A 17,654-nucleotide genomic window follows, 5' to 3' on the forward strand; every position below is an offset into this window, starting at 1 on the left:
AAAGGGTGATAATGCAATTCCCTTTCGGTTTATAATTGATTTACGCGCTATTAACAAAATTGTGGCTCCTCAATTTCCTATTGTGCCTGATGTTACAACGATACTAGCCATGATTCCGGCTTCTGCCACTCATTTTAGCGTTGTTGATCTTAAAAATGCGTTTTTCAGTATTCCCATACACAAGGATAGCAGGTATTTGTTCCCGTTTACCCTAGGTGGACGCTCGTTCACATTCACTCGTGCACCACAAGGGTACACTGAGAGTCCAAGTATTTATAGTAGGGCATTGAAAGAGCAGCTCGATACTCTCGAGTTGCCTCCTACTTGCACGTTACTACAGTATGTAGACGACCTCCTCTTGGCTGCTGATTCTGAGAGCGCCTTTAAAGAAGGCACCATGTTGTTGCTTTGTCATCTAGGGAAACATGGCCACAAAGCTTCACTCAAAAAATTCCAATATTGTTGTCAGGAGGTCCCCTATTTAGGCTATCTCCTGTCAAAGGAGGGAAGACGGTTGACACCTGAACAAATAAAGACCATTTCTGGCATGTCTGTCACAAATACGCAGAAGGAAGTTAGAACCCTGATAGGTATGGCTTCTTACTGTAGATTGTGGATCCCTAACCTTTCGTTAACGATTAAACCAATGCTGGCTTTGACAGAGAAGGGCATTTCTTTGCCATTGCCATAGACTTTGGAACACCAGACAGCATTTGATTATCTCAAATTCGCACTGTGTTCAGCACCGGTTTTAGGAGCTCCGAATTATGACAAGGCCTTTGTATTGTTTGTGCATGAACGTGATGGATGTGCTTTGGCTGTATTAACGCAGGAGCATGGAGGGAAGAATAGGCCGTGCAGTTACTATTCCTCCGCCCTTGATCCTGTAGCATGCGCTTTGCCAAGATGTTTGCGTGCTGTCGCTGCTGCTGCTGCGTCTGTAAAACAGAGTGAGGGAATGGTCCTGGGACATGCGTTAACCCTAATGGTACCTCGCTCTGTGGATATTTTATTGAATAGAACTCAAACGCAACACCTCACCTCCGCACGATTGACAAGATATGAACTAATCTTGTTTGTCCCCCACATTCAAATTCAGAGGTGTTGTGTATTAAATCCGGCTGAACTTCTACCTGTCCCGCAAGATACTGTTGATGGTGACGAAACATCACACGATTGCCTTTATGTGACAGAACAAGAGACTAAAGGCAGAATCGATCTGAGAGACACGCCTTTGAATAGCCCACAAGGAGAGCTATTTTGTGATGGCTCTTGTTTTAAACTTCCGAATGGTACATCCACGGCTGCTTATGCCGTTACTACTTTAAGCACGATTGTGGAAACCAAAGAATTATGCATAATTCCGCGCAGGCCGCAGAAATGATAGCGTTAACTCGAGCTTGTGAACTTTCTGAAGGGCTTACAGTAAATATATATACCGATAGTCAGTATGCCTTTGGGGTGGTCCACAAATTCGGTAGACTTTGGAAAGAACGAGGTTTCTTGACCTCGCACGGAACAAAAATTCAGCAAGGCACTTTAATAGTGCGATTACTTTCAGCACTCACACTCCCTGTTCAGTTAGCTATTATAAAATGTTCAGCGCATCAAAAGGTTACAGATGATGTAGGAAAAGGGAATGCTTTCGCTGATCAGATAGCTAAACAAACTGCCACTGATTTCAGTTCAGAAATATGCTGTAAGAGAAACTGTAAATATTTGCACTTTGGGTGAAAGATCGATTCTGTAAAAGACATTCAAGCAGATGCTACCATAGAGGAAACTAAGAGATGGATAGAGGGTGCAGGGAGATTGGATGATGATGGGTTTTGGGTGGACAATATTGAAGGAAAATGGTTACTCCCTGACGCCTACATTACAATGATGGTTATTATGGCTCATGGTCCGACACATGTTTGTCCAAGGGTGCATGGTCTGCTTGCAGCACAATGTAGGAAAAGGTACATTGACTCCTAGAGGAAGTTTCGCTCCACCTTCTGTTCCGTTTGAGGTTATTCACTTTGATTTTATTGAAATGGAACGTTGCAATAATCTTAAATATGTGTTGGTTGTCATTTGTGCTTTTAGTAAGTGGGTTGAGGCTTACCCTGTTAGAGATGCAACAGCCATAACCACGGCAAAAACTCTGGAGTTTTTTCCTAGGTTCGGGCTGCCGAGAGTCATCTGGTCGGATAATGGGCCACACTTTATCGCTACTGTAATCCTACACATTTGCAAAGGATTACAGATTGATAAATGGTTCCATTCGGCCAGACATGCCCAAAGTGCCGGATTAGTGGAAAGGCATAACAGCATTATAAAGAACAACCTTGCTAAGATGTGTGCTGGCACCAAGTTAAAATGGCCGGACGCCTTACCAATTGTGTTGATGTCGATGAGAACAACCCCTCAAACTAAGACTGGGCTCTCTCCTTTTGAGGTGGTAATGGGGAGACCTGCTAATATTTGGGGTATGCCAAAAAGCTATTTGTTACACGAGATATAGAAAATGTGCTTCTTTCAGATTACTGTAACCAGTTGACTAAAAATCTTTTTTCAATTTATCACCAGGTGCGAGAGGCATTACCTGTACGAGGGTCCTGGTCACAGTCTACGACCGGGGGACTGGATCCTCATGAAGGTTTTTGAGAGGTCGTCTTGCCTTGCACCTCGGTGGAGGGGTCCCTACCAAGTCCTGCTAGTCACTCAGACTGCTGTGCGGGTAGCGGGTCGTAAGAACTGGATCCATGCGACGCACACCAAACAGATCCTGCAGCCCGTGCCATACGATACAGAAGACACAGAATCCCTTCCCACTGCTGTAACGAACGTGCCTGAAACAGTAACAACCGACAAGGGAGTATCGGAGACCGTTCCAGAATTTGCAAGGCCAGACAAAACGGCCTTCTTGTCTCCGCACTCTCCAACAGTGGAACTTCCGGATCAATCCTTTTCTGATCCCATTTCCGTTCACTCGCCACCTCCAGGAGGAAGTGTCGACACTTTGTTCTCACTAGAAACTGTGAAATATAGTGTGCATCCAAGGAAATAGACGTACAGCACGGTCTGACTGTGCGATTGAGAAAATCATTTGAGGGCTTGTCTTTTGGCCCGACTGTACGGAAGGATTCTGTTGGCTAAGGATTGTGGGAAAGACATTAAGAAGACGCGCGACTGGAGTCGCCAGCAAATGAACAATTGGTATTTTTCGATTGAAGACTACAATGCCTGCACCAGCTACCGCTCGTACCGAACTTTTAGATAAATATGTGACTAGCAGAGACAATGATCAAGCATGTAAGGGGACCCCCAAAGTGTATTGTTGCGTTTTTGTAATAATAACTGGATTTTTAGTAACTGTTGGTTTTGGGTTATGGTATCTGGAGGAAGCATATCTGCTAGAGGACTTTTTACCTATTGAAAATGTATCTGTTATCCCCACTCCTTCCATGCAATTGCATACTTTATCACCTTGAGATTCTTCGCATAGACGGAACTATCGGAATAATACTCTTTTGTTAATTATGAATGCCACTCATGCAATTTTAAATAGAACCAATTGCTGGATCTGTTCACATCTACCGCAACATGGGGATAAGGGGCTAGGTTGGTATATTCATCCTTTACCTTTGACAACTGCTTGTTATGCTTCTCTTAGAGCACTATTCTTTGGCCAATGGAATGACAGCATCTCAGGCAACTTTGATGGTACAAATTTGAATAGTTTTGAAAAGCATGTGTTGATGCCCCTGGGATGCTCGCTTTTTGCAAATAGAAGCAAGCCAAATGTTGCTTCTGTTAGGCCCTCTGATAGATTGTCTCGTCCTTTTCAGTCTTTAATCTCTTTCAAAATGGCTCCTATAGGCAATAAGGATGCCACGCCTCCATCTTATTCTGTTAACCATAGCCCCGATTCAGTATCCTTCTGCATACAGAGGAACGGAACATGGTCAATGGGTAATTTTAGAAAGTGCGCCAGTGTTGCGAATTTGACTTGTGAGAAAAGACCTCTGTACGTAGGTGAACCTGTCTATTTTGTTTGCGGTGATGTGGCATTTCCATGGTTGCCCAGGGATTGGCAAGGAACCTGCTATTTAGGGATTCTACTACCTGGGGTATTTATTGCCAGTATTGCAAATATTTCGAAAACTCATCCACGACGAGGTGTGAAAGGGGATACTCCAGCACAAACTCTAGGGGACATCATGAAATCCTTTGTGCCATTTGTTGGGCAAATTACGAATTCAGAAGATATCAGGGGACTAGCGAGAGTATTGGAGAGAACCATCAACCGGACCACTGACATACTCTATAATATGACGTTAGAACAGAAAGCGATAAGATTACTGGCTCTTCAGAACCAGATGGCATTAGGCCGGTAAATTAGTGGGGTCTGCTTGCTGCGTTTACATACCAGACACCTCGCCAACGATCTTTAGGGCTATCCAAAATCTACATGTTCTTAGTTCAGAAGTACATGTTCCTGAGGGAAACTGGGAACTTAGTGCATGGTTTTGGGACCTCCTACGGTCATGGGGATGGAAGTTGTTTTCGGCCCTGCTGATTATCTTGGGAAGTTTTCTATTCCTTTGTTGTTGTATACAGTGTCTCCCTGGTGTATGCTCAGTATTAGGGGGGGGGTTCCGCGCAAGCAACAAGTGTATTAGGGCATAAAATATATGCCCCAGACAAGGCTTCCAAAGAGTATGTGTTGAAAGAAACTCTAGGGTCTGATCTAGTGGCAATAGATATGTCCGACAATGATTCGGGATGTATAGACATTGAAATGTGGAGTTAACCACAAAACGATTGAAGATAGTTTAGTGCTTGCAATAGGCCAAAAGGAGGGTTTGTTAGAACTGATATAATATTCTTTTGTCCTCATCGTATATGTTGGCCTATGCCCAGTCGCTTTGCGAGGAAATTCGCATTACAAGGTCGTGACCTCAAGTGAATCAAGCCTCCATTTTAGGTTAAAGCGCCATTTTAGTTTTTTGTATAAAGTCACCCTATAGTCTAAAATGGCTGTCTCGTGTGCTCTTGTTCTTGTCTTAACCTCTTCAACCTCTGCAGGAGAGTTAATGTCCAACCTGCCTTCAGGCTATATTTTAGGGTCATGTAGACCTTGTCCTTCGTTGACCTCGGGATCAGGGGATTACTTGAATCGGCGATGTTAACCTACAAGTATACAAGAACAATAATGCTATCCAAATACGACATGTGAAACATTTGTTTGATCTGTATTAAAGCAATGTGTAAAGAGTGTAACGTTAAACTAGAGAATAAGAGTGTGTGTTAGTAAATATGTTGAAAAGTAAACCGCATGCACGAGATATGTAAATTAGGAAACAAACCTGGCGCGACCCTAGCCCAGTTCATAATTAACCTGAAAGAGGCTGGACATCGTTATAACGAAAATGTATAAATACGGCGATGTCCAGCTAGCAATTCCTGTTCACTGCTCACATTGAACCCTGCTGGTGGTCTCTGTGATGTATTGACAGCCAAATAGCTATTTGTGTACTTTGTTAGGTAACTGTTCAGTTTTGTAATAAAGATTCTGGGAATCCTTTCTAGCCTGTGTCGGTGTATTTTCCTTTGCTTGGTGTAAAAGCCTTAATATTGTATTTTTATGATTCCACAACCTTAGCACATTTGACCTCACTGCAGGCTATTGACAAAGCTTTCTCAACACCAGAGGGTCTTTACCAGTTCAGGCTAATGCCTCTTGGGTTGAAGAATGCCCCTGCCAATTTCCAGAGGCTTGTGAATCATGTGCTTAATGGGCTGGATGAATTCTGTCTTGCATATCTGGATGATATAGCAGTTTTTAGTGCCACCTGGGAAGACTATGTGAAACACCTTCGGATTGTTTTGCAGGCTCTTGAGAAGGCCCACTTGACCGTCAAGGCCAGTAAGTGCCAGATTGGACAAGGATCAGTGGTCTACCTTGGACATGGAGTAGGTGGGGGGAGGATACAGCCTCTACCCAGTAAAGAACAAGCAGTACAAGACTACCCCCACTACTCCGAACCAAGTGAGTGCCTTTTTAGGACTCACTGGATACTACTGGAATTTCATGGCAGACTATGGCACCATAGCTGCCTCTCTGGCTGCTCTCACCACTCCTAAGAAACCCAAGAAGGTAAAATGGTCTGAGGAGTGTGGGAAGGCCTTCAATGGCTTACAAGACTCCTTGCGCCAGGCCCCTGTTCTCAGGACCCCTGATTACCAAAGACCTTTTATTGTGCGGACAGATACCTCTGACACTGGGATAGGAGCTGTGCTATCAAAAGTAGATGAGAAGCGTAAGGAACACCCTATTGGCTTCATTAGTCGCCAGCTTAAAGACAGAGAGATCTGTGGGCCCTAAGGAATCTGAGGCCCTACCTCTATGGGACCCACTTCACTGTGCAAACTGACCATAAGCCCTTAAAGTGGCTAATGAACATGAAGGGAGAGAATCCAAAGTTGCTCAGGTGGTCCATAAGTCTGCAAGGCTTTGACTTCACTTTTGAGCATACATAGGCCAGATGTCCAACATAGCAATGCTGATGGGTTGTCCAGAATGTTTAACCAACCTGAACATGAGACTCATCCAGGGGTGGATTCATTCCCCCTGTCCTTGGTCTGGGAGGGGCGAGTGTTAGGAAAATTGTCATTTATGTGTAATTTTCCCTCCAGTTGTGGGCCCCCCAACTTTTTGCTGATGTTTTACACCATAGTCTGACTTTACCAGAGGAGCCCAGCCTTCTGCTGCACTCCTCTGGGCTTGTCGCTCACTTCTTATGGCGAAACTGACATGCCCTTAAGACAGTCAGTACTGGGAGACTTTGTTTCCCTTAGTCCTTTGCAATGTTGCAACTTTTCTGCAACATGTAACAAGTGTTCAATGTACCTTCCAGTACAGTACACTTCGGTCTATTAGTCATTTCTAAAGTCCCTAGATACTCTCGAAGGATTTTTGAGGAGAAGTGCAGATGTTCCTTGGACAGGGCTGGTGGCAGCTTATCATTTCGTATATTTTTAACCCTTTCCTGCCAGGTAAACCATAATTACCGCATTTGGCACAAATAGGTGGCCTGTCTCAAAAAAGGACGTGCCACGAGGTTCCATGTCCTTTCCTTTGGCCATCTTGCCCCTTTACCTTCCCCAGGTTGAGCTATATTGTGTATTGGAACGTCTGGTTCCAATACACATCCCGGGTGCAAGATAGTGTGGAGTGCTGTGAATGCCTGGGATCATGGTAGTCCGTGATTGGCCCACGTATGGTAGGCCTGTATGTGAGTAGATCACCCATTGGGTCCTCTTCATTTTGGCGTGAAGGAGATTCTGGATAAGAGAAGGCCCCAAACACCCATACCATGTCGATCTCTGGAGTTCTCACTGAACGAAGGATAGGATCCAAGTATCCTGAAACTAAGAAGCCAAGTCGAGGAACCGCTGGTGACCCTCTCGAAGGTTTGGCACCCTGAGCCTGCTGTCGTCCTGGGGGACCCCTCTGCATCTGGTCGTCCTAGAACTCTGCGAAGATGCTTGACCCATTGGAATAGTGGGACCAACTATTCTCGGCACCTTCATCAAACCCTGCAAGTAAGCCTTCTTGGAAGTGTCCCTGGGCCAACCAGTGGGCTGACCAGTTTACGCAGACTCTTTGCCCTGATGCTGCCGCCATTTCAAGGAGGCCCTCGAAACTTGCTACATCGCTAGCTCTGTGTTCAGGGCACCCTCACACAGTATTTTGTACACTTGGCGTTCCCAGGTCTGAAGTGAGACGAGTGCGCCAGAACCAGAGCATATGCAGTTACCGCGTCGCCCAGCCGGGGTGACCACCTTTGCAGGTGTGCTGCATTTTTGCCCCCCTTGCCCCTCTACCCTGCTGCAGTGAACCTGGCCTGATCCATCCACCAGGAGCAGTGAAATTGCCACTGTCCCGTTTGGGAATCATCAGTGTATCTTTGTCGCTGAAAGCCGCAGAGCCGCCAGATTGCAGCACTTGAACATGCAACCGAAGTGGACTCATCTGCCGAAGTTTGGTCCGGAGTGCACTGGGGATCGGTGAGTAATCGCAACACTAACTGATGGCCCCCAGCACCTCCATCCATTTTTACTCATGCGTGGCCTCTAGGGGCCCCTCTCCTTTCCACTGCTAGTGCGAACTAGCAAACTATTCTCAACTCTTGGAATCGACTTTGCCCTCAAGGGGAGACCCTCCTCGAATAGTGGGAACTTATTCTTCATCGCCTCACTCACCTTCCTGAGTTGCTATAGACCCTGTTTTGCCCATTTGAACTACCGCGTGCGCTGGCATTGCATGTACATTTGAGCATTAGGCTCCACTCTTCTTAGGGACTGGACTGCCTCTTAGTTAGGAGTGTGCTGGATGCAGAAGGGACTAAAGACTATTTGCACTGCCTGTTTCCTTCCCCTTTTAGGTTGTGAACCCGTTTTGTGCATTAACCCTTTAGACCCCCAGTGGTCTTGTATATATGTATTTAGATAGGATTGTGTTGGCTTAATAGTATTACTGTGATTTGATTTGTGTGTTAAAACTCAAAGCCTTGAAATAAATGTATATGTATGTTTAATATATCTACACCTGACTGGGAGTGATTTGTAAGTGTCCTTTACTCTGTGTGCTCATTGAGGTCTTTCAGTCACCCTAACCCCTCCTGAGACCTAGTCTTGACCGCCACCTTGATGGGTCTGGCTTGTCCAGAAGGTTACCCTGTTCCAAGAAACTAGGCTGGCCTCCTGAACCTCTGCCCACCAGGTCAGAGTTCAGAAATCCATCTTAACCGACACCTGTTGTCTGCACTTACCCTTTGCGCTTGCCACAAGCTGGCCCTAATTCTCTTATTGCTTTATTTATTCTATTACCCCCTGTACTGCACTTTACCCACCCCCCTCCACTCTGTACTTTTCCTCTTCCCCCTTCCCCTGCACTTGCACGATCTGAATGACACCTGGTCTAGTAGTATCACTGTCTCTGTCTTCCCTCTGTTCCCCCTCTCTTGCCTTCAAACACTTGTGTATAGGCACGTTATAAATGCCATATCATATCATATCATAGTTTATAATATCATATCATATACATAACTCATCAATTGTCAAGTTTTAGAAACATGATACATTTGGCAATTGCAACTTGTACCATTGGCAATTTGGAATGAAATAGTTTGTTCCGTAAGCTTTCCGACGTCAATATTCTAAAGTATTTGAAAAGTGGTTTCAATATTGCATTTCGCTGATAAGCCACTTTTGGACATTAGGTAAGTAAATGCTGTATAGTCTCACATTGTTCTTCGATGCAGCAGAATCTACAAAAGTTCTCCCAGACCTTAATTTGGTGATATTGTGCTAAGATTTCTCTAGTTTTGCACAAGCTTAATAGATATGTTATGAATAAATATATCGATATTTGGGACTTGGGAACTTCAGCAAGTATGGTTCAATAGTGCGAAATCTTTTTTCTATAAAAGGATTTTCTTTAAACACTCGATGTGTTTTACACTTCTCTAAGGTACATTTCCAATCTGATTGCCATAGTTTGAATTTGGCTTTATATTGATTCATAATTAGCAAGTCTTGTGAGATTTCTGCTGCCTCCATTACATGGAATACACGAGTCCTCCATTGCAACGGAAACTTCTGATCAGAATTCAGCATATGTTTTGATATTTTGGTCACCAGTAGATTGGGATCAGATGCATTTAGAAATTTCCTATACAAACTCAAAACTTTCCACGAGTACAAAGCAAATAAGGATGACAACCCTAATTCAAATCTAACAATACTCATTGGTTGGCATTTGGGAAGTCCTAGGAACCTCTTCCAAAATAGGCTTTCTATTTTTTGCCATAATTGCACGTTTTGGTACGGTTTAGTTTCCAACCGATACAAAATGATTGCTGTCACTTTTTACATGTAAAATGTGATCAATGATCAGCAAGAGAATTTACCAAACCTTGTTTGTATTATCAATGCTTGTGATGTCATCGAACAGGTTTTGGTTTTGATTTCCATCAGATATGACTGATCTTTTTGATTGCTGATGTTAATAAAAAAGATATTTATAATGGTGTATAATATCTAGTTTAATGTGGTTTACATCCATTTAGGAACCAGTTTATGCTCTTTGTTTTCCTCTGTGTTTTCAGGTTTTAACATAGCACCTTTGTTTTTTTCAACATTTATCTGCAAAAAATTAGTATTAGTGTATTTCTCAAGTGCAGATAATAATATCTGTAGACTTCTTGGGGTCTTTGATAATAACACGAGATCATCTGCAAAGAAGAGCCACGCTATTGATGATGTTCCTGATTGTGGTGGTCCAGGTGATACAGCTGCAAATTCCTTTCCCATATCTGCTATGTGAAAGTTAAATAATGTGGATGCCAATATGCATCCCTGTTTAACACCCCGAAAGGTAGAGATTGGGGCCGATAGTGGACCTTCTGTGGTTAGTCTTCTTCGAATGGTAGTATTTGCATGGAGTTTAGTGATCAGAGCCAGTAGAGATTCTGGACATGCAGCTCTAGCCAATTTAGATAGCAACCGTGATCTGCTTACCGAGTCAAAAGCAGATTTGAAATCCACATATGCCATGTAGATAGGCTGTTTGGAGCAGTTAATCTGCTGTTGAATAGCCGTTATCACTGTCAAATTGACGGCTGTACCAAGGTCCAGAAAAAAGCCTGTTTGATGAGGAGCATATAAATTGTTCTGAGTGATCCACCAAGTAATATCTCTCAAGATAAATCTAGAGAAAAGTTTACCCAGCTCATCAAGCAGTGCAATGGGGCGATAACTGCTCAGACTTTGCCGGTTACCCTTTTTGAATAGTGGCACAATCGTTGATTGGCTCCATAAAGCTGGTATAACTTGTGATTCAAAGACCTCCATTGAAATTTGATTCAGTATATGCGCCCATGCTACAGGATTGGCCTTTAGTATGTAATTCGTTAGGCCATTCGGCCCTGGGGCTCTGGAGCTGGATAGTTTGGATAGATAAAATACTGTATCCTCAATGTTAAGATCTAGTGAAATCTTAGACTTGCTCATGTCAATGTCTTCCACAGTGCTCAGGTCTTCAGAAGGATAAAGCTTGGTGAAATAGTCAGTCCAAGACTGTTCAAATACTTCATTTAACAACAAAGAAGACTGTGGGGCGTTGGTGACCTGATTTAAAAGTCACCATATAGCTCCAGAATTTTTGGTGGGTAAGGCTCGTAGCATATTCTCTCCGTCCTGCTGGTACATATGGAATTTTCTGGATTGTACCCAGTTTTTATACTTCAATCTTAGATGTTTAACTCTCACACCATATTCAGCTGTGGATTGGTCTTTAAGGCTCCTAATTCCTCTACATAGTAGAGTTTTTTGATGTTTGAGGTCGGGATCAAATATGTGTTTGTGCTTAAACATGGGTTTTTTATTTCCAGATTGAACCTCCCTAAAGAGTTGGAGGGCAGCTATGCATCGCCCATCCGGAGATAAACCACCCATGTTTCCAGTTGGGCTATTTCTTAAAAGATAAAGATCACGTAGTTGGTTGGGTGACCATTGTAAGCGATTTCTCCAATTGGATACAGCCAATTGAGGCTCAGATGGTATCAGGACCACGCAGAGCAGGTAAATTCCACGTCCACGACAAAGTCAATTGGTCGTGATCGCTAGTATGCTGTTCATGTACACTGAAGTTATCCATGAGTGTAACCATGGTACGATCTGTGTAAACGTAGTCAATGATAGGTGTTTTCTTCGAACAGCGCCAAGTTGGTTGGGCTGGAGAATCACTAGCTCGCGCGCCATTGAGCATCAGTAATTGTCTAGTGTTTAGAAGACTAGTCCATCTATTTCGAGCAAGTGTCTGATGCTGCTTTTCATTGGACATACAGTGTATATTTAGTTCCACGATAACAAAAATTGCTGTTTGTATGTGCACGTATTCTTTATGCTACGGAGTAAAGACACACACACTTTTCAAGCAAGCACTACCTTCTAGTAGAGCATAAATCGTGTACAAAAAAGCTGATAGGTAAAACAAATAGGTTTACCCGCAGGAAGAGCTGGAACTATCAGCCACCCCCTCGCCTCACCAGCCCTAGACAGCCACAGACAGCCCTTGTCCAAACAGCACTTTCCCAAATGCGCGTGCACGGATTAAATGGACTTGTGGGTAGAAAGTAGGCGGGGCTGAGTACGTTCAGCAGTTCAACACCTAAAAACACCGCCTGATCAGAATTCTGAAGTGCGTTGGAAAAGTCCAGGGAGCCACACAGCCACAGACAACCCTAATTGTCCAAACAGCGCTTTCCCGAATAGTTTTTTTACATTTTGGATCTCTGGCGCATGGGGCAACACCCCAGCCAGCCTACAGGCAATTGCCCCATTGCCCCCCTTGCCAGTCCGCCCCTGTTTGAAGTCATATACGAAAGTTTGTGTTTACTAATAACATATAGCAAAAAATAGTACCGTATATGGAGCATGTCATGTTTTTTACTTGTGAATCTGTTAACGTTAAGTGTGTAATTAGTGTATAGTGTCTATTTGCCATTAAAATAGCTCAGCGAGTTAAGCACTCACTGTAGATGACTCAGCCATCCATCCTTTTGAGGACTATGAAACTGAGTACCGGATTTGGCAGTAATATTTAATCCGTGTTTCCCAGGGAAATGTATTCAGAAAAGAGACTTCATCGATTCACACATGAGACATGATCGATCAGAAGATTGAAAAGGCCCAGAATTTCGGGAGCTGGTGCTCCCCGGGTGGCTGGCAAAGACGCTCCGCAATATACACAAGGCACCAATGCACCCCGCGCCTCTCGCTCCCGTTGAGAACCAAGGGAAAATCAATCGGAGGCCGCCAGGCAGCGCCGCGGCGGCGTGCAAGTGGCAGCTTCCGGGCACAAGCTGGACGAGAAGTGCTGATTAACCGGGGAAGAAATGCCATTTATTTTTATTGCTCTCAGTGACGGGCAGGTTTGTACTCATTACTGGAAGACAAAAGGAGCCCTTTGTAGAGCGGGGCAGGTGTGGGCACGTCGTGTGGTACTGCAGAGAGAGTGTTTGCAGCGCGTATTCCAGAAGGTATCACCCACCCGGACCCGAAGAAGACCGCGGGACGGAGCCGAGCTGCAGGAATGCACCCGTCTGCCGCCGCTCTGCTGCCCGCTTTCCGGCACTCTGCCTACCGCCGCCCTTGCCATGCCAGGGAGCTCAGCGTGCCAACGCTGCTGGTGCTGCTTCCGAGGCTGGGGGCTGCGATTCCTGCACCCTGAGTTCAAGCGAAAGAAGCCTTTTACGAGGAGGAAAGGTAGGTACCGTGCAGACAGCAAATGACCGGGTGGCGTGGGAACGCAACATGTGCGTTAACAAAGAACTTCACCCACAGTTCAAATTCAGCTAAATTATAAGGGAGTGTAGTAGATATGGAAACTAAGGTACGATACAGTGTGATATTTTTTTTACCTGGTTCGCGGAATTAACTATTACAAATGCTGGTTACACAACCTACAGTCAAACCACTAGTCCACATCTCCTCCGGTTTATAAAGACAATATAGTTTATCATCACCAATTCGAAATTTGAATGGCAATTCCACATGCGAAAAAGAAGGCTGGCAAAAGGAATGCGAGTGTGTGTCGGGAAGGGGCATACAGAGGGGGAACCGTGGGAGGGGAGTGTAAAAGAGGAGGCACGTTGCGTGTGAGGTGAGGATGGTATGAGGATGAAACCACACGATTACAAAGGGCACACCAATAATTCTCTAAAATCGGCGGGCGAATGCGCCGCGGGACGCGGCATGGCAGGCGCCGCCCCTTAGTGGGGGCTGCCGGGCCAGAGACCTGCCCCCCCCCCCCCCCCCCGAGCCTCAGCTTCCTGGCGGCCCACGGGGGCGAGGGGCCAATTCACGAAGGCAGGGAGGGGGGGGGGCCGAGGGGGAGGGGGCCGCCCCGGAAGTGGCTGGGGGTACCGGGGATTGTTTGGGGGGGGGGACAGGAAGCCGGGGGGGAAGACCCTACAAAAGGGTAGGATCGTCGTAGGAACGATCTCTTCCTCCGGCTTCCTGCCCCCCCTCCCACGTGTAGCACCAGAAGGATTTTTTGTCGGAGCGGAATTGGTTCCAGCGTTCCTGTGGCAGGGGTGCCCGTGTTCCAGAGGAGAGGATCTCGGCGTGCCCGTGGCAGGACTGGTCGTGTTCCGGAGGAGAAGATCGCGGTTGCAGGAGGGGGGAGCATCGTGGCTACAGTGGCGAGCAAAGGTCGAGCGGGTATTGCGAGGTAGGAGGGTGGAGTGATTTTGGCGGTGGGCGTCCGAGGTGGGGAGGGCTGGTGGTGCGGGTGGCCATGATGGGGTCGCGGCGTTTCTGTCCCTGATGTGAGGCTTTCAGGGCGAGGTTCATTGTCGGGAGTGGTTGAGAGACTTTTAGAATTAAGAATTTAAATGCAATTATTTCAACCATGATGGGGTCGCGGCGTTTCTGTCCCTGAGGTGAGGCTTTCAGGGCGAGGTTCATTGTCGGGAGTGGTTGAGAGACTTTTAGAATTAAGAATTTAAATGCAATTATTTCAACCAGGTGTTTTGCATAACACACGATTCAGCACATGGGAGTCGGCAAGTGGCTACATGTTTTGTTGTGTATGTACAGACGCATCATATGTTTCGACATGATAAACATGCGGGGCTCAGCCAATGACAAAGCCTATGCGGGGGTCGTTAACATTCAAGGCACGTGAACCACTGCGCCGAATGCTCAACCCGAGACACGCAGCGTACAAGTTTCCTTCTAAAACAAAAGCCTTTAAATATTAATAGCGCAGAGGGGCCCTCGTGTACACAGCGGGGTCCGCACGACCAGAACAAAGGTTCCCAGCGACACTAAAAAAGCAGCCCCCTCACCCCGAAATACAACGTTTTAATGGCCAGCGCCTTCTAGGGGGCTCATTACGACGTGGGCATTATCTATTCATTTGAAGAAGGAGGGAGAAGGAAAGGACCCTGACAGGGGAACCTTGGCATAGCCCAGAGGGCAGCAGCCAGGGGACAGGTATCAGCCGAGCACAGGATTTCAGTGCCGGATGGGAATCGCTTGGAATGGGGTTCCATAGTCAGGGGCATTTGGACAACATGCCGAGGCATGTGTGTCTGGGTTTCTGGTGCGGAGCGGAGGCATGAGACGGGGGTGGTTTGCGAGGAGGCTGCCGTGCTGGGACGCTGGGTGGATTACAAGGACCTGGATGCAATTGGCCAGAACAGCATTGGGGGCAGGGACGTTGTGCAGGGAGAGTATAACACGGGCATAAGCCCCCTGAGGACGGTACACTGGCTATGGCTTGGACGCTCAAGTGGCGTAGCCGCACGGGTCATTGGGTGTCTAGGCCGGGGTAGCGTGGTACGAAATGTAGGCATGGCAGGAATGTAGTGGCTTCATGCGTTCACGAGCCTCGGACTCCGGCGACAGTCGCAGGGTTGTTTGGAACGGCATTTGTGTAGGCGGTATTCCAGAGGATAGCACAGGTGGAGCAGCGGCCTGCTACGGGGCAGAGCACTCCCAGCGAGCATATATGAGGTGAAATGTGCATGGCTGATGGGGCGCTGTGTGGTTTCGGTGGGGCCCACCCTTGCATGCCTTTTGCCCGGCGCTCTTGCCAGTGGCGTTTGCTCTGTGCTAATTCTGCATTGTTGGGTGTCGGTTGTTTACCACCACGGTGGTAGTAGCAGGGCGAGTGACACGTGTGAGGGCAGGGGCATGGATTGCGTCCGGGGGAATGCAAGGCCTTCGATGGCCGACGTGGATAATAGTTTGTGTCGAGTACGGGTAGCGGCAGAGAAGGTTTTGTGATCGGGTAGGTTGTTGCGACTTGTCCGCACGCAGCACCATTGGCCACCGCTGCAAGTGCACCCCGCTCTGGTTGGCGGGTCCTGCTGCAGGTGGTAAAAAAAAATAAAAAAAAAAAAAAAAAAAAAAAAAAAAAAAAAAAAAAAAAAAAAAAAAAAAAAAAAATAAAAAAAAAGCTTGTAATATGTCCTCTTTCACCCATGGACGTCCGTCGCGTTGTTCCGGCTGTTTTCTTTATCATTGTGTGGGGGATGGATACACCCATGGACGGCTGCCGCGCTGCATGGGCCGTCTTTCCTTCATGGTGAAATCCTCCGTTACAGCATTGGAGTTACGTAGAGTTAATCACCCATGGACGGTCGCCATCCTGCATGGGGACGCTTTTTCTGTATGCTCATCATTAAGGTTACGTGGATGTAGGCATCCAGGGACGGTTGCCGGGCCACGTGGGCTATGTTTTTAAAGGCTACTCTGTTTAGCAGCCACGGGGATGTGACGTGCATCACCAATATGCACAGTTAAGAAGAAAAGGCATTTCAGTTCGACAAATGGGTTTTACCGATTTATTAACGTGCCATCCTGTAATACCACGGTCACCCGCTGTACAGCTTGCGCGTTTGTAAGGGATGGAGGCAGTGATCTATCTTAACGGCCGCAGGTGTTCTTCTGTACGCGCCCACCTTTTTGGGGATTTCCTTAATGTGCATAACAAATGGCTTCCGGGAGGGTTCACCGGGGACCGGTAGCAGACAAATGCTCGGATACAAAGTATGGGGGATTAATTGTAAACAGTTTTTGTGCCGATCTTGGAAACAGGATGACGCAGAGCAATGAGGGGTTTTGTTTTAGGATGCACCAATTTTTAACCTGGCATTGGTAAACATGTGTATGCTCGTTATTGGCTGGTTATTGTTAAAATAAGGGGAAGTACGGCGGGCGAATGCGCCGCGGGACGCGGCATGGCAGGCGCCGCCCCCTTAGTGGGGGCTGCCGGGCCAGAGACTCGCCCTCCCACGCCCCCCCCCCCCGAGCCTCAGCATCCTGGCGGTATACGGGGGCGCGGGGGGGAGGGGCTAATCGCCTGCGGTAGAAAACTGTATGGAACCTACAGGCCATGTGGGGGTGGGACGCAACTCAGACTCCCATCCTTGTGAAATGCCAGATTACTCCTCAGATGGGCACTAGTAGGTTGGTATGTATTTACTTATTTATATGTTCACAGCACGCAAACAGCCCATGTGAGTCGCTTACATGCGAGGAGCTTAGTTACAGGGGCGCCAGGGACACCTTGGAATCAGTACAGGTTAGTTACATACATATATAGTGCATTTTGGCAAGCAGGGTATGTGACAGATGTTATCAAGTGAAGGTGATTAGATGGATAGTAGCGCATTGGCCGCTTTGCGCTCTGGGGCGATAATGCGCCCGTGGCCTGTTTGCTTCGCAAGAGGGGCGCGGAATGTACCGGTCGCCCGGCATTACGAACGCACCGTGTGTTATGAACGCTCTAAAGCGTTGGTGATTTGCATTGACCCCTGCTGCTGTGGTGCGTGGAGCGCGACTGTGATTGTTGAGCATCTTTGAGAGTTGCTCGTGTCTGAGTGACGCATCTATTAATGTGACAATGAGTCTAGATGTTTGTGGGGCCCTCATGTTGCGCAGCTGAACACCTTTTGGGGTAAGGCTGAGTGTGTGGTCATTTAGACCGAACAGTCTGTTGGTATATGTAATGGTGCTGGTCGAGGTTAGTCGTGAGGTGTTTATATGGCCAAATGCAATTTTGATTGTTTGGCAGACACAAAAGCCCG

The 17,654-nt window shown here is 46.6% G+C and overlaps 1 protein-coding gene across 2 annotated transcripts in view; it reads left to right on the top strand.

Annotated features, from left to right (window-relative positions):
* Positions 1 to 17,654, top strand: part of ARHGAP25 (Rho GTPase activating protein 25) — a 624,418-nt gene that overhangs the window by 416,811 nt on the left and 189,953 nt on the right. Inside the window, exon 1 of one of the 2 annotated variants that reach the window (XM_069618881.1) lies at positions 12,908 to 13,320. The exons of the other annotated variant lie outside the window; for it this stretch is intronic. Within the exon in view, the coding sequence (XP_069474982.1) occupies positions 12,951 to 13,320 (370 nt within the window). The 5' untranslated portion in view covers positions 12,908 to 12,950. Of the gene's footprint in view, positions 1 to 12,907; positions 13,321 to 17,654 lie in introns of those variants that run through there. 2 annotated transcript variants of the gene reach the window in all.

This window comes from Ambystoma mexicanum, chromosome 10 (assembly GCF_040938575.1).
Source record: "Ambystoma mexicanum isolate Mex_15411 chromosome 10, UKY_AmexF1_1, whole genome shotgun sequence".
NCBI classification, from domain to species: domain Eukaryota; kingdom Metazoa; phylum Chordata; class Amphibia; order Caudata; family Ambystomatidae; genus Ambystoma; species Ambystoma mexicanum.